Raw genomic sequence first — 21,136 nt, 5'->3', positions numbered from 1 at the left:
CTCTCTCTCTCTCTCTCTCTCTCTCTCTCTCTCTCTCTCTCTCTCTCTCTCTCTCTCTCTCACTCACTCAACCATCTACATCCGTCTCTTCCAGTTTTCTTAACTTTCTTTCATTTCCTGCTGCCCTTCTAATTTTATTTTTCCAAATTTCCCATGAATTTGTCTAACCAGTATCACCCCTCCACCAAACTCCTTTTCCTCCGCACTTCCCAGCACCCTTTCCTTTCCCGTACTCTTTCCCCCCCACTCATCCAAAACGTCCCAATCCCACTTGCTAAACTGGATTTTGATGGTAATGTAACAGTATCACTTAAATGACCAGGAGTAGAATGAACCCCGTGGCAAAGTATTGGCGCAATAAACATAATTGTAAAACCCTTTGTCAACATCCGAGGTTACCTTGAGGTGCTTCCGGGGCTTAGCGTCCCCGCGGCCCGGTCGTCGACCGGCCTCCTGGTTGCTGGACTGATCAACCAGGCTGTTGGACGCGGCTGCTCGCAGCCTGACGTATGAGTCACAGCCTGTTTGATCAGGTATTCTTTGGAGGTGCTTATCCACCTCCAAAGGTTGACGAATCTTCAAAATTCCATCAGTATATATAAGAAATATTGCCGGAATGATACAGTGTCAAGAAGAAACTAGACACATTCGGACAGATGGTGCCTGATCTTCCAAGTTATGAAGGATAGCATGCAGCATTAACTTTCTATTCTTGTGATCACCAGAGAAACGTAGCCTCCTGCTGGGGTGAGGAAAATTGAAAACTCACAAAACAAGAAAATAAAAGTAAGAGGTAAGCTGTGCCCTTCTCACCTTGGTAGCCTCACGACTGTCTCCAGAACAACTCTTTACTTGGTATCCTAGAAGTCCTGTGTTCCCGCCTCACACATGGACACCACAGGCTTAATATTTCTGAACTTCTTCGCGGATCTCTCTGTTGATTTATGAGCTCCAGATGGTGTCTTGTGAGGTCTAAATAGTGTTTTGGGAGTTCCATAAGGTTCTTGTGAGTTCTAGATGATGTCTTATGGACTCTAGATGGTGTCTTGTGGATTCCAGATGGTGTCTTGTAGATTCTAGATAGTGTCTTATGAGTTCTAGATGGTGTCTTGTGTACTCTAGATGGTGTCTTGTGAGTTCTAGATGGTGTCTTGTGTACTCTAGATGGTGTCTTGTGAGTTCTAGATGGTGTCTTGTGAGTTCTAGATGGTGCCTTGTAGATTATAGATGGTGTTTTGTGAGGTCTAGATGGTGTCTTGTGGACTCTAGATGGTGTCTTGTGAGTTCTAGATGGTGTCCTATGTAGTCTAGATGGTGTCTTCTAGATTCTAGATGGTGTGTTATGAGATCCAAAATGTGTTCCTTTTGGGTTCCAGAAGGCGTCACTTATGATATTTGATTTATAGACGATGCAAATGTCATGAAGTGGTTCTTGCCTCAAGTGGTGGAACAGTGTACACATCAGTGTGGGGGGTGGGTGTGTGGGGGCAGGGGGGGGGGGTGCCACTTGCATGCGCGGCGGGTGTGGTCACTTAGAGTTTGCAACACCGAGGTTCTGCTATTGGGCCCCGCCTCTCCTGCTGTCTGATGTAATAGCTCTCAACTCCCTTGTTTATTATAATATTTTCTGTATTTATATTTTGTGGATAAAGGTAGCCGTTTTTCCTTGTAGATCGTTCCTCTTGTTTACTGGCCTTATGAAAAAGTTGTTTCTTACATCGCTGTGACTCTTTTGTACGACTAGCTTCAAGGCTAGACTCAATGTTGGACAAGGACAATTTCTTTATGATACTTTTCAATCTAAATATATTTGATCTGCTTCATCAATACTCCTGAATATTTTATATGTCGGTATCACGTCCCGTATATACCTCCTTTCTTCTAGTGACATTTGATTAAACTTTCAGTCCCACAGCTCAGGTCTATCAGCAGGCGATGAGTCACAATAACGTGGCTAAAGTATGTTGACCAGACCACACACTAGAAGGTGAAGGGACGACGACGTTTCGGTCTGTCCTGGACCATTCTCAAGTCGAGAATGGTTTAGGACGGACCGAAACGTCGTCGTCCCTTCACCTCCTAGTGTGTGGTCTGGTCAACATCAGTTCTATCAATTCGGGAACTAATCTTTAGCAAACCTCTGTGGTATCTCAGTCTGTGTTCTGTGGGTTTGTTTTGAGGTTGGTGCTTCAAGGTTTAGCAATGATAGGGAGTATGTTTTATATAACGCTTTGAAAGAATGCTTGTCTAGGTTCCTTAAGGTTGTCGTAATGTTCGTCAGCTTAGCATATGCTTCTAATTTGCTTCTTTATGTTCACTTCCTGAGGTAGATTTGGTGTCATGTCTGCTCCTAGATCGTTCTCTCTCACTGACACTGGCAAGTTCCTCCCATTCATTATGTATCACACCTATCTTTACTCCACTGCCTCCTGTTCCCCTTCCACCACTATCACCTGTTCTCATCCTCCACTGTCTCCTTTTCTTCTCCACTTCTCACTCTTTATCCTCCTAACATTCTGTCTCATCACCATCCATTACTTCCTCACGACCCCTCTCTTCTATATCTTCAACGCCTCTCTCTACTCCTTCCCCTCTCATCCTACCCTTCCTAGCTCCCTTCGCTCCCCTACCACCATCCTTAGTGCTCTCTCCCCTCCCCTCCCACACGCCCTCCTCTCATCCCTTTCCACGTTTGACCCTTCCCTTCCGAGTGCACATTACCAGCACACTCCTCTGATAGGGCGGCGGGTAATGTGCACTCAGTCTATCCATTAATTAGTAAAATCATTCTTCCCTCCCATCATTCGCAGCCTCTGTGTCAGTTCCACCTTCTATCCTCACCCATATAATTGATCTCATTCGTATCTTCCCTACCTTCTTATCTCTACTACCTCCCTTCTCTTCCCCACCGTTCGTTCCATCTTTATCTCCAGTGCTCGCCCCGCTCTCTAAACACGCACACAGGGCCACCAATGACTGCTAACACGTCCCTTCTTCCACAACAACTACCAGGAATGTTGAGGATGGTGCCGGCTGGCCCCTATTGTCAGTACTGAGAGCGCACCACTGCCTCTGCAGCCACCACAACACAACCTGTCTACCACCCCCTCACCACACTACCATCACTCTAGCACCACCATCACACTCCTCCCAGTCTATTAGCGTAACATCACCATAATATGCATATACTGTATTTCATCATTGTAAGCAGAAAGTTGTTCTTGTAAACTGGATTATTGACACTCTTAAAGCATTAGAGTGGGATTTAATGAGGATTTTAATGTTTCATATTGACAACATGCAAGAAAATTAAGAATACAATAATTATGCTTCTTTCTGATTACATTTTTTTTGTGTGCGTGGATAGACAGGCAGGAGGGTTACTCAATAGACAAAATATTGAAGCTCTTGCGAGGCAGGAGCAGGTATAACATTTGGGGTTTACGGTTCATGCTCTGTGATATGAAACATTGGTTTACTGAGAATTATATAAATGTAGTAATTTTCCCCCTGTAAATTGATGTATATATGACCATCATCATATATATTATCATTCAGTATTATTTAATAAAGATAACAAAATGTAAGACTTGGAAGGAAATAAAAGATAATATCGTTCATTTATTATTATGCACCCCATACCCATCTCGTGGGCGGTAGTGGAAAGGGTTACAGAGGCACATACAGGGTTACAGAGTTACAGAGGCTCAGGGACAGAACCCTGAAGGGAAATCTATACAAAAGTTTCAAGATTAAATATGATATGATACATGAAAGAACCTGAGTTAATGCAGTTGTAATTGTTATATTTTTATGCTAGATAATAGGTGTAACTGATGTAATTCCCGTTGTCGGGGACAGGAAGCCTGTGTATATACAGCATCGAGGTCCTCACCCCCTCCCCCCACCCCAAGGTCGAGCTACTAACCTTTCCTCAGGTTCCAAACCCACAACTAGTGCCTAACCACCTATTTACAGCTAGACGAGCAGAGGAATTATGTGAAAGGAAACGTGCCCAACCAGGGAATCGAACCCTGAATTTCTAGTTGAGAGTTGAAAACTACGAAACCCTTCATATGTATAATAGAGGCATTCATAGTTCTCAAGTGATTTGACCTGTTGGTGTGACTCTAGGGCGAGCTATGTAACTGATGTAGCAAGTAACATAACGATGTACAGGTGAGGAGAGTGCTAGAGCGGAGGGCTACCTTGAGGTTATCTTGAGATGATTTCGGGGCTTTAGTGCCCCAGCGGCCCGCTCCTCGACTAAACCTCCACCCCCAGGAAGCAGCCCGTGACAGCTGACTAAACTCCCAGGTACCTATTTACTGCTAGGTAAGAGGGGCATCAGGGTGAAAGAAATTTTGCCTATTGTTTCTCACAGGCGCCCGGGATCGAACCCGGGACCACAGGATCACGCGTCTAGTGTTCTGTCCTGCCCCAGCCACCGGCAGGGTCGGGCCCAGTTCCTAGCAGACAAGGGTTGCGTCTTATAATTCAAGTAATTGAGTGTCTTTTGTTTTAGCAGTGTCATGGCCCTTAAGCCGACCACCAACCACACTTATCTCCTACTTCGTTGCTCCCCCACACACACACACTACCACCACACTTATCTCCTACTTCGTTGCTCCCCCACACACACACACTACCACCACACTTAAATCCTGCCTCGTGGCTCCACACACACACACACACGGTGGTTCAGGGGCCGGTGGCTGAGTGGACAGAACTCTGGGCGCGTGATCCTGTGGTCCCGGGTTCGATTCCGGACGCCGGTGAGAAACAATGGGCAGAGTTTCTTTCACCCTAATGCCTCTGTTTCCTAGCAGTAAATAGGTACCTGGGAGTTAGTCAGCTGTCCCGGGCTGCTTGCTGTGTGTGTGTGTGTGTGTGTGGAGTGAAAAAAAATAGTAGTTAGTAACAGTTGATTAACAGCTGAGAGGCAGGCCGAAAAAGCAAGAGCTCAAGCCCCGCAAGCACAAATAGGTGAATACACACCACCACCACATTTATATCCTGCCTTGCTGCTCAAACACACCCAGCACCGCGCCTGTGCCAGGTAAGTTACGGGCTCACCATAGCCCGTGCTACTTGGAATTTGTTCCGAGTAGCTGAATCTATAACATGAAACACACACTACCACAACGCAACACTTACCGCTTGACCCGCTCTTCACACACTCCTACACACACCAGACTAGTGCTCGAATTAAGAGAACTAAGCTACGAACACAGGTTAAGGAAATTCAATCTTACAGCTACCGAGAAGAAAGAAGGAACTGAGGGGGACATGATTATTTCATACAAGATACTGAGGGGGGGACATGATTATTTCATACAAGATACTGAGGGGGGGACATGATTATTTCATACAAGATACTGAGGGGAACAGACAAGTTGGACAAGGACAGCCTCTCTAAAGTGAGATAAAATGAGATAAAAGGTCCTATGTGGAAGTATAGAAATGCAAATTAGTCGAAGAAATGTAAATACTCATAACATACTGGAGTACAGTTCCTGAGCCTATTCAGTGCCTCTGTTATCTTTTCCGCTGTACACGGGTAGTCAGCAGGTAGAATGCACCAATAGAAGTCGTGGAAGTCACTTCTCTCCACGACTTTAAAGTCAAATATCATGAAGAGTTTGAACATCACATCCGTTGTTCCACCACACTACCAGATGTTATAGTCCAGTGTTGCACCTCGCTCACCAATACAGTAAAGTAAGTAAATTTTATTTAGGAAAGTACATACATAGTTGATTTACAAACATAGTGTTGGATTTATAGATAGATAGTACATACAATACCTAAAGCCACTAGTACGCGTAGCGTTTCGGGCAAGCGTTGTAGTAATATACTACATTATCTCCATTCCTGGCCTTCCACCACATTCAACACTGCCACATTATCTCCCAACCCGGTTCTTCACCACATCGAGAAGAAAATCAAAAGAAAGCTAAAGAGCCAGCCGGTGTTGGGAGTAGGTCAGGCAGCTGGGTGAGGGAGGGAGCGAGCCACGGGGAGTGAGTCTGCTGCCCGCCCGCCTTATGAGATGAAACCAGACTCCCCCGCTGACACTCAACTGACACTTTGACATGGCTTGACATTATATTGCGGTGGCAGGGGTGCATGTTAATTGCAGTGTTCGTGAGAGAGGGAGGGGGCAGACCGTTGCGTGTTTGTGGGATGCCGGCCGGCTCCTCCAAGTCCGGCCTGCGACACATGACGTCACGGGAGAAACTCGCATCAGGTTGGGCCCAAACTTCTCCAGAAAGCACCCTCTTCACCCCCCTCCTCTCTCACCATCCCCCATACCCACCACCCACCACAACGCTAACGACCAACAGTTAACTCAACAGGCTATTTGAAGGGATAATCAATCAACTAGTGCGGTATTGTTGAAGCGAGGATGAGTTTTAGTAGGGTTATGGACGGGGAGGTTGAGGTTGGTAGTGGGGGAGAGATATTAGGAGGCGGGTAGAGGGTGGTGGGAGGCGTGTGTCGCGTCCAGCACTCCATCCCTCCCCTAGTCTCAGTTGCTAGCCCGCCACAGCCATCGTCGGAGTATCAACTACCGTGCTCTTCTCCTCCAGGCACCGAACACGCGCCGTCACCACCAACTTCCCTTCCCCGGATATAAACTACGGCTGAGGTTCCACTGAGAGAATCAGGACATTGCGACCAGATTCACCGAAACGGGACAAGATCAAGCTTATACGGAACCGACTGAAGGAGGCCCTAAACGAGGAGCTAGTTATTGTATTGTGTGAACCACTTTTGGTGTTCATCCAACAGAGGGACGATGACGGCAGATGTGCAGGTGCAGGAGGAGGTGGTCCGCAAGGTTAGTACTGGCGCGGAGAACGGGTGGAGGGTGGTCACTACCGCTGGGGGTGGACACATGGGGGAGGGGGCTTCACAAGCCGGTGAAAGCAATGGGCACCATATTAATTTTTAGCCCCATGCCCCCCGACCGTCCTAGTGGTTTGGGCACCATTCCTTCCTTCCCCCCTTTCCATCCCAAATCCTTATCCTGATCCTATCAAAGTGCTATATAGTCGTAATGGCTTGACGCTTTCTCCTGATAATTACCTACCAGGAAATAAATAACTTGTTTGTTTATCTGTTAGTACTTTGTAAAAGTACTTACAGTAAAAAAGTGGTTACAGTTTTTGTAAAAAAAATTCCACTTCCAATTAGTCAAATTAAATTTGATGACAGCATTGTATATAATTTAGTTTAAACCTGCGGGAAGTACTGTTAAAAAATTAATTGGAAGTGGTGTTGTAAAAAAAAATTGTTTAGGGAACAGGAGAAATCAGAGAAAGTTCTCTCGTAAAGTGAAATCAATTTTAGAGAAAGTAACCATGTACTATATTTAGACAACATAAGTGTGTGTGTGTGTGTTTAGTTAGTTTATTTAATTTAGTATATTTACCCCATACTCATTCCGTGAGAGGTGATGGAAAAGTTACATAATAGCCTCATATCCATCCCGTGGGCGTAAGGAAAGGTTACAAAGACCCCCCCCCCCATACACATTGAGCGGCGATGTAAATGTTACCATACCCATTCATATTCAAATAAGTTTATTGAGGTATAAATACACACAAAGGGATGAGGTAACTCAAGCTATTCTCACCCCGTTCAGTACAACGTGTTCGACACGCATTACAAACAATAAGCATACACCGAACATTCTGAGTGATACACATATACATTTCTCCCTTTATAAACACATACATATGGCGGTGGAAATTTTACACATGCCCTCATACCTATACTGAGCGACTTGAAAAGGTTACAGACGCCACCATACCCATACTGAGCGACGGTGGAAAGGTTCCATATATATGGTCTCATGAATTGATTCGTTTCTAAACTAAGTAAGTAAAACACAGATGAACGGGTTACAAACCTTTATAACATATTCACATGAACATTTAGCCTAGCCGAGTTAGTTTATTAGAGCTCAATTCAACTGCAAGTCATGCACCACACACCCATCCGGCGGACTCCACGTTACAGTGGCGTGTGTATATAATTATATATACCCCCTATATATATTTTTTTTTCGTCAAGTCATTTAGCATGTGCGCAGGTGTGCCTCCGTGAGTGGTACCAACTCTTCGTCCTTAAACTGTACCCACAACTATTATACATGTCTGTATCGCCATGAATGACTGTTTTCTTTTTTGCCCGTTTCATCTGTAGTCAGTAATAAAGTGAAACGGGCACCTTTCCTAATAGGGGCGTTGCATGGAGCTGGCGTCCTTCCCGGCATAACGGAGAGATAACCACAGTGGCGAAGGTTATCTTGCGGGGAAAACAGGTCACCAACGCGTGAAAGGTCAAATAGAGATTTAGTATAAATATATTTTTTTGTTTTAAAGTCCAGGAAACTGGATACTCGGAGATGCTCGGCATTTGAAGAGTTACTGTAGCAAAAACTAGCATGAGGAAGGACAAGAAGAAAAAGTAGAGGTTCCTGTGGTGGGGAGAGAGAGAAGGTAAAGAGTCAAGGAAAGTAGGCTACGACCAATGTAAATTTCACGAGTTGAGGCTTGAACATGACCAAAAGAAGCCCACGGGTCATTTATCATAAGAATGTTTAGGATTGTAAAATATATAGTTATTGGTCATTTAGTATTATTCTTATTTTAATATTTATTGTAAGATAATATGCAACAGTTGAGTTAGGCAATATTGACTGAAAAAACTGCTCTTTTGATATTTAAAACAAAGATTAAATTCCAATTATTGTCCAAAGTGAAAATGGTGACGAGTTAACTTTGGAAAATCAATAATCAGAAGCAATAAAGCGATGTCGAAATCAGGTGTTACGTAAACACCACACTGTTAAGAGACTATTTGGAGAGGGAGGGAGGGAGGGACCTGCATTGTCTCTCACACGGGGTGAATCATAAATAAATATAGAAAATAACTCAAATGGTACTTTTGTGCATATAATGTTTGATAACACAATAAAACCAAAATACAGTATAGTCAAAAATACTTGGGTCGACTAAGATAGGAAAACAAAAAAAATCTGATAAAAATATTTCCAATAAGAAGAGTTCATATTTTCAGTAAATATTCGAGGTTATTGAATATTGAGATAACTTGTGAACTTAACAGTGGGTATTGAGCGGTGGGTAAGACAACGGGAGACCTCGAGCACCAAGCGAAGGAGAAAGTATTCCCTTGATCCATCACAAAAAAAAAAAACGCAAAATACAGCTGGGAAATAAACATCTGCATTGTCTACATGTAACTGAAGATGAAACTATTGTCATTCCTATATTCTGAACAGACATTTTGTTAAGGTTTGACCAAACCTGCGAGTTGTAACTGCAAAACGTAATGGTTTAATGTTGTAAAGATCATGTACAGTAAAAAAAAAACTTTAAATTCCCCCTGGAAATGGAACTTCCAGACCGCTGGAAAACGGCTGGTCCCAGTATACAAGAAAGGAGGAAGACAAGAACCGTTAATTCATTAAAAATAAGATAAACAAAAAAGTCCAGCGAGGTCATTGTATTGTCTGAAAAGTCATTGTGGTTGTTGGAGAGTTGGACGGGTTTGGGAAATAGACAGGAGAGCGAACCAGACGGGGGAGATAGTCAGGAGGGCGAACCACAGAGAGAAGAGATAGACATGATAGAACGATGCAGGAGAGATAGACTGGAAAGCGAACCAGGAAGGGGAGAGAGGCAGGAGAATGAACTATGCAGGGTAGACATGAGAAAGAACTAGGCAGGGAATGCAGACAGGAGAATATGCCAGAGTGGGTTGATAGAGACAATAAACCAGGCAGGGATTGCAGGCAAGGGAGATAGACAAGAGAATGAGCTAATAAGGGGAGATAGAAGAATGAGCCAGCAGGCAAGGACTGTAGGGGAGATAGATACTGGCAAGCAGGGGAGATAGATAGGACAACGAGAAGGCATGTAATGTAGACAAGAGAGTGAGCCAGGAAGGGGATGCCGGCCAGGGAGATAGACAGGAAAACGAGCCAAGCAAGGAATGCAGGCAGATAGATAGAAAGCAGAATGAGCCATGTAGGGAATGAAGGCAAGGAAGATAGTTAAGTGAATGTGAGCTAGGCAGGGAATGCAGACAGGGAAGATAGGCAGGGAATGCAGACAGGGAAGATAGGCAGGGAATGCAGACAGGGGAGATAGGCAGGGAATGCAGACAGGGAAGATAGGCAGGGAATGCAGACGGGGGAGATAGGCAGGGAATGCAGACAGGGAAGATAGGCAGGGAATGCAGACGGGGGAGATAGACAGGAAAATGAGCTAAGCAGGGAGTGCAGGCAGGTGCTGATGGATGACCGACCGTCCAGATGGCCAGTGAACTCTGAATGCACTTTAAAACTGGATACGCCCACGATCCAGCCATAATCCTAGTTTCAGTTTACTTTTCACGTTTGAGCCCAAACTATTTTATTATAGCGAGGTAGCAGCCTACTGTACATGTAACAGTATCATACTTGGCAACTACAATTTTTAGGTTAAGTCGGACGACAAAAAATTTTTGTAAACTTAAGCACACAAAATTAATAGCTAAGATATGCAAGGTTATAGTAACTAAAGTTTTAGTAGCTAAAGAGTTGATAAATCAAGTAGCATGACTAGGCTAATTATGTGTCATTAACAACTGATTACCTGTAGCAAATATCAAGTTATTTTGCACTGGATGCTGTCAGGTATAATTTGCGTGGGTTGTTAAGGAATGCAAAATTAATTTGCATTCCTAACATAATCCTATATAGTTGTAGTGGCTTGGCGCTTTCCCCCGATAATTCCCTTCCCTTCCTAACAATCTTAGCTATAGTTTATTTAGTTTCTAATCTACACAGCCTAAATTTTGTCAAGGTAAAACTTTCGCGTGTAAAGAGCAAGGACAGTGGGATGATAATACAAAAGACAAGCTTCTTTAGGAATTGGTGAAGTGACCCGTAGCGCAGTGGTCAGCGCAGTCGACTCTTAACCAGGCTCGAATCTCTGCCATAGCGAAACGTTTGGGCACGTTTCTTTGCACATGATGCACCTGTTCACTTAGTAGTAAATCTGGGAGTTAGGCGATTGTTGTGGGTTGCATTCTGTGGAAGTGTTATCCGGCGGATAAGTCTTAACCAGATTCCGGTTTCAGTCTGATGGAAAGCTGTTTGTCGAATAGGACAGCATAACAAAAAGAAGGCCTGGTCGAGGACCGGGCCGCGGGGACGCTAAGCCACGAAATCATCTTAAGATAACCTCAAGATAACCATGTATGTACGCCAGTGACTAAATTAGAATCAAGTATACTAGTAATGGAGATGTTACCAATATTTAAATATACGTACGGAGTGGCCCAAAAAGAACTTGACAATCAAACAAATTTATTAACTCAGTCATATGTACAAAATTTAATAAATAAACTAACAAAAGTAATACGTATGCATTTTAGTTTTTTAATTCATACATTTTTATTAATTTGTTATTCTGTTATGTTTAAATATGATTGGCAATAAAAAAATAACTTTTGCGCCACCCTGTATTTAGTTATACCTAATTCAAATCTAGCCTATCAAATCGGCCAATTCTATCCAGACTTTGCCTAACAAAAATAACGAGGTTAATTAAGATTGGTTGACTTAGATTCCCTTAGACTGGTTAGGTTAGGTTAAATATTACCAAAACTATTAAGAGTATTCCAAAACCGCAAAACTAAAAAGAAAACTTGAATGTTTTTATTGAATATTCCAAAATATTAGAACATTATTGGAATAATATTCCAATATTCCAAACCCGTTTAATATTTGGTAGCATTTCTAGAACCAAAACAGCCCATTCGAACGTAGTCGGCCGTGTAGGGATATAGTGGTCAATAGTTTTATCTGAGGGAAGGTGCCAGCACCCGTTCTTAGGATTGCGTGATATAAGTCCACCCATAATGCTCCGTATTATTGATTTTGACATCGGAAGCTCTGTAAAGCTTTGCTTTATGGGTTTCTCCTTGTGCAGAGACGTTGGTGATGGCGGAGGAGGGTTGGTTATAGTGGTGATAGTGGTTAGGGTGGTGGTGATGGTGGTTGGTTGTGTTGTTGGTGGTGGTTGGGCTTGGCTACGGTGATGGTTGGGCTTGGCTATGGTGATGGTTGTGTTAGTGATGCTGATGGTTGTGGTTGGTTGGGATGTTGATGATTGATGTGGTTATGATGGGGATGGTTGTGGTTGGTTATGGGGGTGATGTTGGTGGTTGGTTATTGGGTGATGGTTGTGGTTGGTTGGGATGTTGATGATTGATGTGGTTATGATGGGGGATGGTTGTGGTTGATTATGGGGAGGGTGATGTTGGTGGATAGTTATGGGGGGTGGTGATATTGTAGTTGGTTATGGGGGTAAGCTCCTAAGGTTTCCCAACGTCAAGAAAACGGTCAATTTAAAGTGGTCTCCCCCTAACCTACCAAACTAAGCCAGAGGACCCAAAACAGAAAACGGGACAGTTACATCACTTTCGCGAGTCGCTTCCATTGATCTAGTACGACAGTTTTTTGGCCTTAGGTAACGCATACGATCGAAATGCGACGTTCTTTGTAAAAGGACAAGTTGGTGTGAGACACGCCAACGTGAACATCCATTTGATGGTTTTTATAATAGTGGTCGGTGATGTTTAAAAGGTAAAATTATATATATAAATGATATAATTATATAAGGTAAACTGTGAGGAGAAAGTGTTAACCCTGTATCCTATATAGGACATGGAAGGGGGTGTGAGGACAGGATAGGAGCTGGTATATGAGGACAGGATAGGAGGTGTTATATGAGGACAGGATAGGAGCTGGTATATGAGGACAGGATAGGTGTTAGATGAGGACAGGATAGGTGTTAGATGAGGACAGGATAGGAACTGGTATATGAGGACAGGATGGGAGCTGGTATATGAGGACAGGATAGGAGCTGGTATATGAGGACAGGATAGAAGCTGGGATGTGAGGACAGGATAGGAGCTGGAAGAATGAGGCATAAAAGAAGCTACGTCCCTGAAGACGCCTGTCGAGGCGTAGTCATTAATGGCGTTGTCTATGGGAGTCTTTGTAAACAAAGGGGTGGTTGAGGCCCGTACTAACGCCGCGCGGACCTGAGCGAGAGGGGGATGTAGCGGGTGTGGTGAGTTACGCCCTATTTTACCTAACAAGTGGAATTCAATGTACGGGTTCGCCTGGGTACCGCTAGATTCATCACCAGCGTGTATGAAATAATCATAAGATCCAATTTAAATCCAGGCTCGGGCTCAAAGTGGCAACCTATTATGAGGGTTGGAAATAAAAAGGGGGGTCACTGTAGATGATGATAATTATGGCCATTAGGGAAACTAAATATTACCCCTACCTGACTCCCCTCTGTTTAGCACTGAACGCCTACGTTACATTACCTCGATGACTGTCCAGGAGAGAGTGAGGGAGGGGCACGGGGCTCTAGCGTTGCTTACCCTTGGTATAGCGGGTATGCCAGGCGCCACTGAGTCTATAATTAATATTTCATAACTTGTGGCTTCGCGTGAGTGGTCCCGGAGTTGATAAAGATATATTCATTGACGTACTGGAGTTCAAGGAGTGACGTAGCGTAAACATGAATAAGTATGTCTGGGCTAGCCTAACATTTTAGGATAATCCGGCACTAGGCCTCGTGTTTAGGCTCTTTAAGGCACTGGTGTCACCGGCGCCGTCTGTCTGCGCACCGTCTGGAATTGGCACGTACTGTCCTTGACAGTTTCTTTTAATAATTACTCGTTCTCATTGCCCCCTGTCGAATGGCTGACTTGCTGGAGAACGGGAGACTGGACGAATAGCCTGTCATCAATGAGCCATTTGTGACAGGTGTTCACGGGGGTTAGCAAGGTAATTGGAAGCAATGCTGTAGTTCCTGTTTGTGGGATAGCAGGAGTGGTAGTTAATCTCTAGTGTATTTATGTTTCTCTGCTAGGTATACATGGGTAATAACGTGGATGAAATCAGGACTATAAGTGTGCTGAAATTGTATGTTGGTTCTCTTCACGACTCGAAAGGGCATGCTACTATAGTAACATACAGATGTTAATATTAATACCCTTAACATACATACAGATGTTGATATTAACACTCTTAACATTCAGATTTTAAAGGTGTTCACACGATTTTTTGTTGTCAGTCTGTACTCTTTTGTACGCTTGGCCACCGTGGTTACAGGCTCTGATTTTGGATGTGTTGGTGGGGAGAGTGGTCGTGGTTGTTGGGGGAGAGAATGGTTGTGGTTGTTGGGGGAGAAAGTAGTTGTGGTTGTTGAGGTGGGGGTGAGTCCTTATATCCGTAGTGATGGTGACCTAATTCGCGGTTTTGGATAGGTAACTTTTTGCGCAGTAAAGGCTGCTGGGATTCTGGTACAATCTGATTAAGTGTGGTGTTGACCCCATGTTGTTGTGACACCCAACAGGAAGAGCCAGCTGGGAATCCACCAAACTCCCCTTACCCTCCCTCACCCCCTAAGGGTAAGGGGGGAGAGGGAGGATGTGGTTGGGGAAGGGAGGGGAATGCGGAAGCAGTTAATTGCTAGATTGTGGTTTCGTTTGACCTCTACTGGTTGAAGTTACTGATGCTGCTACTGAAATCACTGTAGCAAAATCATATCGCTATTCGTGTCACTGTTTTAACACATCTGTCGCTATCATCCGGTGTTCACTGTATATGCCATTCATCGTCACTCACCACACATTAGCATATCAATTTTACTCACCATACCGTTCTGTCACTCACCACTCTTATCACCATGACTCACGTTCCACCCACTTCCTCCCCACACAGACTCAAGAACCAGACCACACTCCAAGCTCCGACCCCTCTCCGCGTTCATACTGAATTATCCCTTTGTATAATTCCTATATTAACCAATGAGGGACTTTGCATATAGACCTCTGAATATCAGTTTTAACTACCCAGTGGCCACAATATCCAAGAGTAACGTTACTTCAACGTTGAATTTTCGTTGATAAAACGTGGAATTCATGTTACTTTTGAATATTGAACCCACGGGAGGGAAACACTATCTTTCATTTTGGTACACTTGGCACATTGGTACATTTTGGTACATAAAACACTCTACAAAACATGTTATTTTGGAGTTAAACACGTGTTTCCCTCCAAATGAAAGCCTATCCCACGGTTCCGGCCTTGTCACAGTGTCGCTTCACCAGCATAGACACTAGTTCGGCTCACAATATTCTTTGGTTCATGTTTAGCATCTTTTGTATTTCTATGTTCAAAGGATAAGTGAAAATAATGGGTGAAACGGATATCTAAAACCCACACCAATGCAATGGAATTTTAGTGGCACGATTCGGTTCGTCCCCCAACCCGTCCTCTTGAAATTACGTCGCTTTTCGCCCGTATGCGTTATGGCCAAAAATGGACGTAATTTTACATGAAATCGGCTCACGAAAGTGACGTACTGTCCCGTTTTCTGTTTTGAGTCCTCCGGCTTACTCGGATAGGTTAGGAGAGGAAACTTTCAATTAACGGTTTTCATGAAGTTTTGAAACCATAGGAGAACTTCTTGCCCTCCTAACCTACTAGAGAACCCTTAACTTGCTGTTTTGGTGAAAAAAAATCTAAAATTTATTTTTTATTATTTTTCATTTTCAAATTACGTCCATTTTCGGCCATACGGGCAAACGGACAATTTGAGACGAAATGTGTAAGAGGACAGGTCCCTCTTTATTTATCGTGTTTAATTTCTTGTGTGTGGATTGGTTTATATTTATATTCACTTTATATGATATTAATTGTGGCACTCTGTTATCACTAGCTCGCTGGCACTTGCTGTGTTTATGTGGACACAGTTACCTAAAGTGCCCTTCAAGTGGCTACCATGAGTTCGTCGATCACTTGCCCCTCTCGACCTCTTCTAGAAGTAAAGATTGTGTTACACGTTAAGATATTCAATATCCTCAGATCTACAACAAGTCTTCTTGCTTATTTCTACATTTTTTGTTTTTAATTTCAGGCCAGAATTTCAGTTTTGAGAGTGAGTCTCACGTCAGTTGTCTCGTGTTATATAGGCTTCTTTATAAAGGTTCTGAAAGTATATTTGGAAACAGGCAAGTTTTGTGCATACTGAAGCCATTATTCTTATGTGTGCCACTGATGTCAGGGCTTTGGAGCATATCTGCTCACAGATTATTATCTTTCTCTGATTGGGTATGTTGTCTCACCTTTATCTTGTATTGGTCCAAGGACCTTCTCGCTCTTGGTCCTCTCTTCATAACTTTGCATTTGTATGCGTTAAAGTCAAACAGCCACCTTTCTGATCATCTCTGAAGTGCGTCTGGGTCTTCTCACAGTCCCCAGCAGTCTCCGTGTTCCAACTGTTCTTATTAACTTCATCTGCAAACATATAATTGAATGATCTTATTTCTTGACCGTTCCGGAAGTTTTTCTACATATTGATAGATGCTTAACGTTTGCTGTTCAACCCAGGAAATGACAGTGCTGTATTACCGACTAGAAACTAATCTTAATGAGGTAGTTTAGGCTAAACTGATAAAAGTACAGTAAAAAAAATTGAGATACAATAATTTGTGGATTCATATTGCTTACCGTTCAATGTTATCTTAAAAAATCCCCGTAGATATGAATACCTCAGGGATGATCCTTATGACAGGTGTGTGATCCTTATGACAGGTGTGTGTGATCCTTATGACAGGTGTGTGATCCTTATGACAGGTGTGTGTGATCCTTATGACAGGTGTGTGTGATACTTATGACAGGTGTGTGATTCTTATGACAGGTGTGTGTGATCCTTATGACAGGTGTGTGATCCTTATGACAGGTGTGTGTGATACTAATGACAGGTGTGTGACCTTGAACAGGAACAGACACCCGGTCGCAGCGTTGAACAAGAGCAGATGCGAAAATGGTCGGCTTGATGTACTCTCCCCTCCTCCTTCCCTGGTATATAAAAAGGGGGACAGGGAAGGGTATAGGGGCTGAGACGGGCTGACTCACCTAGACAGGTGCCCCGGGATGGTTCTGGGATGGAGGGGGGTGGGGGTGGGTGGGTAGAGAGGAATGGTAAGCTGGGTGACTCATCTCGCTAGGTAGGTATAGGTGTAAATATTAAATACACAATATCGAGAGGGGAACTCTGAAAGAATAATAATGAAGTATTTAGCAAGACTCCAATAGTTACTACAAATCAGTGTGAGATGTGGTGGAATACATGAAACACTAATAAATAGTGAAGAGGAGAAAGTGGTGAAAACAAAGTAGGGAAAACAAGATGAGAGGCAAAAGGCAGGTATATTAATCAATAAGAAAAGGCAGCACAGACTTTGGTTAAAAAGGAAATACATGAAAGCTAAAGCTATACGCAAGAAAGCACAGAAAAAGTAATAGAAAAACAAATCAGATGAGAATAGAGAAACAAGAGAAAACTGAACGAGTATGAGGGCATAAGAAGAGAGAAACTCCCTTCGCAATAAAAGGCTGATCGAGCTCAATTTCACCATATTGAAGGAAAGACGAATCAGGAGAGGGGATATGGTAACAACGTACACGATATTAAAGGAAACTGATAGGCTTGGACAAAGAGACAGTGTTCAAAATTAGAAACGGTAGGACCAGAGGACATACAAGTGGAAGCTGGAGACAGATCAACCAGAGACGTCAGAAAATACTAATTCAACGTAAGAGTAGGAAATATGTGGGAACTGGTTTCACGAGATCATTGAAGCAAATTCAATAAGTAGTTTTAAAATTACTTGCAATGAAAAACGGGTTAGGGAGCTATTGTTCGACCCTCTGAATACAGCTAGGCGAGTAAACACACTCACACACATACATACATACACACACATACTCACCTTGATCCAAATTATAACCGCACTAATATTAATAAAGCAAGAACGTCTGGTAATAGAAACCTTGGTGTGATCACTACTGAGGTTGTCTGCTGCCAAGTGAAAGTTGATCGAGTTGACAAAGGTTGGATTCGAGCGCCTGGTGACCCACACCTTTTAAGTGGTGGAGGTTGATATTCACAGTGGCAAGACTGGTGGCACTGTAATGGAGGGGAAGGTTTTGCTTCTTCCTCCACTTCCTCTGCTATCACTACTTATGTTACTACTGCTGTCACAACCTCTATGTCCACTGCTACAGTTGTCACCACCACTACGTCGCTTCTTCATCCTCTACACCCGCTATCACTGGTACCACAACTATTCGCAAGTTTGTCGTTATACATACATTTTCTCATAATACTTCTCGCCTCTCTTGTATCCATAAAATATTTATCTTTTTTTTATCAACTGCTCTTGTTATCCTTCTATCCCACAAGCAGTTCCTCTTATTCTTCTACCAATTTGCGCAACTCTACACACCTCCTTGGTATTCTTAAGCATTTCTTGAATATATCCCACATTACACCAAGGTTCACTTGATTATAGTTTGTCTAAAAAAAAAAAAAGTCATGTCCATTTTCTTCTGTTCCAGATTAATTAATCTCACATTACACACAGCCATATGAATTTGCCTTCGTTTTTGGGGGGCCTGGAGAGGCATAGGTCCCAGATCTGAGGCTATTTTAACCTTAGTTGGAAGACATTTTGGGTAAGATGAGTCCCAAGCGTCACACCTCTCCCTATGCTAGCGACGGGAATGCGAGGTTTGACTAGTGTTGGGCGTATAGCCTATTATCCTAAGGAAACTGACCAACAGGATAAAAGTAAACTCAATGTATATACACCGAGAAGTGGAATACACCTCTCAGTGTATGTATAGGTGTACACCTATACATACACTGAATAGGTGTATTCTCAGTGTGTTAGGTGTACACCTATGCCGCGAGTTTAAATAAAACCACATGCTAATGGCCGATCGGTTCGCCGTATCCCTACGCAAAAACTATAAATAATATTATTATTACACTAACAATCTCTCTAGTTATCGTCATAATAACATGACATGGGAATATGACCCAAACACCAATGTGCACTTAAAAAGCATAACATGATATTCATTTGGATATAAGAGTTTTTATCTCTCCCCGTAGAGTCATGGATCCTCTTGAGAAAATGGTTTCCGGCAGTATACGTCATACTGTGTTATACTCAACTATGCTGTAATACACAGAGTATACTCGTGTTGTGGGTTGTGTGCAGGCCAAGGTCTGGGATACACTGGTGTCTTGGAACTAAGAATATATGGACAAGAAAGAAATAACAATATTAATAAAAATATATATTAAACTATATTTTACTTGCACTTTTTATTAGTGCAATATTGTACTCTCAGTTGAGAGAGAGAGAGAGAGAGAATGAGAATGAGAGAGAGTGAGAGAGAATTCATTTTATATATTCACATGCATACAACGGAAATACCACCCAGTCATTGTTCGCACAGTATGGATTGATCAGTTGTTCCACCAACCATAAGAACGGCTGCTCATGACGTCGCAACGCCCATGAATGGTGGGTAAGCGTGACGTTTTATGAAAGTTGCTGTGAAGATGAGTAATTCTTAACCCCCCCTCGGGAGAGTCTTCCCACAGCCCCCTCCACCTCCTGTAATCATGGGGGGTAATAGCAAAATGAGCCGTTCAGAGGTGAAATTGCATTCTTTTGCAGTAAAACATTGCCGGAGTTGGCTATATTAGTTCAGATTTGCTTTGATGTGGGTAGGATAAATTTGGCTAGCTTCGATGTGGTTAGGGAAGTTTAAATGAATTTTGATGAGGGTGTATCAGGAGGTTATCTTGAGATGATTTCGGGGCTAAGCGTCCCTCGCGGCCCGGTCCTCGACCAGGTCTCCTTTTTGTTACGCACATCCCCAGGAAGCAACCAGTAGCAGTTGTTTAACTCCTAGGTACCTATTTACTGCTAGGTGAACAGGGACATCAGGGTGAAAAAACTCTGCCCGTTTGTTTCTGCCTCCACCTGGGATCGAACCCGGAACCTTAGGACTACGAATGCCGAGCGCTGTCTACTCAGCTGTCAGGGTACATCTGGCAAAAGTCAGGAATGTGATACCCAGCTCTCGCTCTGCTTCATACCTTCACAAACTTCACAGCAAATAACTATTGTGTCAAGTTCTATTGCCTCTCACTTTAAAAATTCGATTACATGCAACTTTTATGATAATTCTACATCGAAAAGACTTATCTTTGTCTTACAATGTTGCTAAGTTAGACTAGGCTCGATGTTGCAAGGCTAGGCTTAAAATGACCTGAATGTGAATGGCTAGTTTATGTTAGGTTCAATGTGGCCTTGTTTATTGAATATTTGATGCAGATTAGTTAGCTTTACTTATTTTCGTTGTGGTAACTAATCAAAGTTCTGATGTATGTTATATTTGCATAACATAGGCTACTTTAAAACGTTCACTAATTGTCACACGTTAACTTAAACATACCTAAAGTTTTTAGGTAACTAGATTTTTTTTTCTTTATTTAAGAAAATACAATATAAATCATATATACATAAGTTATACAAGGCAATACTACATTATAATTTTCAGTGAACAAGTGTTTCATTATCACAGAACATGATCTTTAAAACCTCTGAATGTTATACTTATTTTTCTTTAAATGATTTACAAAAATTGGAGATTATATTTACATTAATTTACAGGTAAAATTATTACATTTATATATATTTTATATAATTCTCAGTAAACAAATTTTCCGTATCATCACCGAGCATGCGCCGTAAACCCCAAATGTTAACTAGATTTGGTTCTAGCGTTTCCTAGGCCTATTATAGTACATATATTAGGACTAAAAATGCGTATGTTAGGCCTAGGATTGGTTATTTAGGCTTAGGGCAGGTTAGGCTAATGGTTAGCCTATTTTCCTTTTGATTGCCTTTTAGAATTCCAATGTTCAGAAGTTGTTTTTTCTTTGGTACAACAGTCCACATTTTGTACATTCCATTTATAATAGCTATACAGTCTATCATGTTTTAAAGATGGATATAAATACATAGTGAAACTCACTACAGGCCTAACGATTCACTGGCTGTATTCGGTATGTTTTGATTATGATCATTGTGATCAGATTTTGATCATTGATGTTACAATGATCAAAACTTGTGACTTGTGACAATGTTCAGCCCAGTTCGT

The 21,136-nt window shown here is 42.6% G+C and overlaps 1 protein-coding gene across 1 annotated transcript in view; it reads left to right on the top strand.

Annotated features, from left to right (window-relative positions):
• Positions 1-6,525: 6,525 nt before the first annotated feature.
• LOC123770649 (coactosin-like protein) overlaps positions 6,526-21,136 on the top strand; it is a 55,318-nt gene continuing 40,707 nt past the window's right edge. Inside the window, exon 1 of the mRNA XM_045762693.2 lies at positions 6,526-6,844. Within this exon, the coding sequence (XP_045618649.1) occupies positions 6,803-6,844 (42 nt within the window). The 5' untranslated portion in view covers positions 6,526-6,802. The remainder of the gene's footprint in view (positions 6,845-21,136) is intronic.

This window comes from Procambarus clarkii, chromosome 56 (genome assembly GCF_040958095.1).
Source record: "Procambarus clarkii isolate CNS0578487 chromosome 56, FALCON_Pclarkii_2.0, whole genome shotgun sequence".
NCBI lineage: Eukaryota > Metazoa > Arthropoda > Malacostraca > Decapoda > Cambaridae > Procambarus > Procambarus clarkii.
Note: the sequence above shows the minus strand (reverse complement) of the source record. Positions and strands in the feature narration are given on the sequence as shown.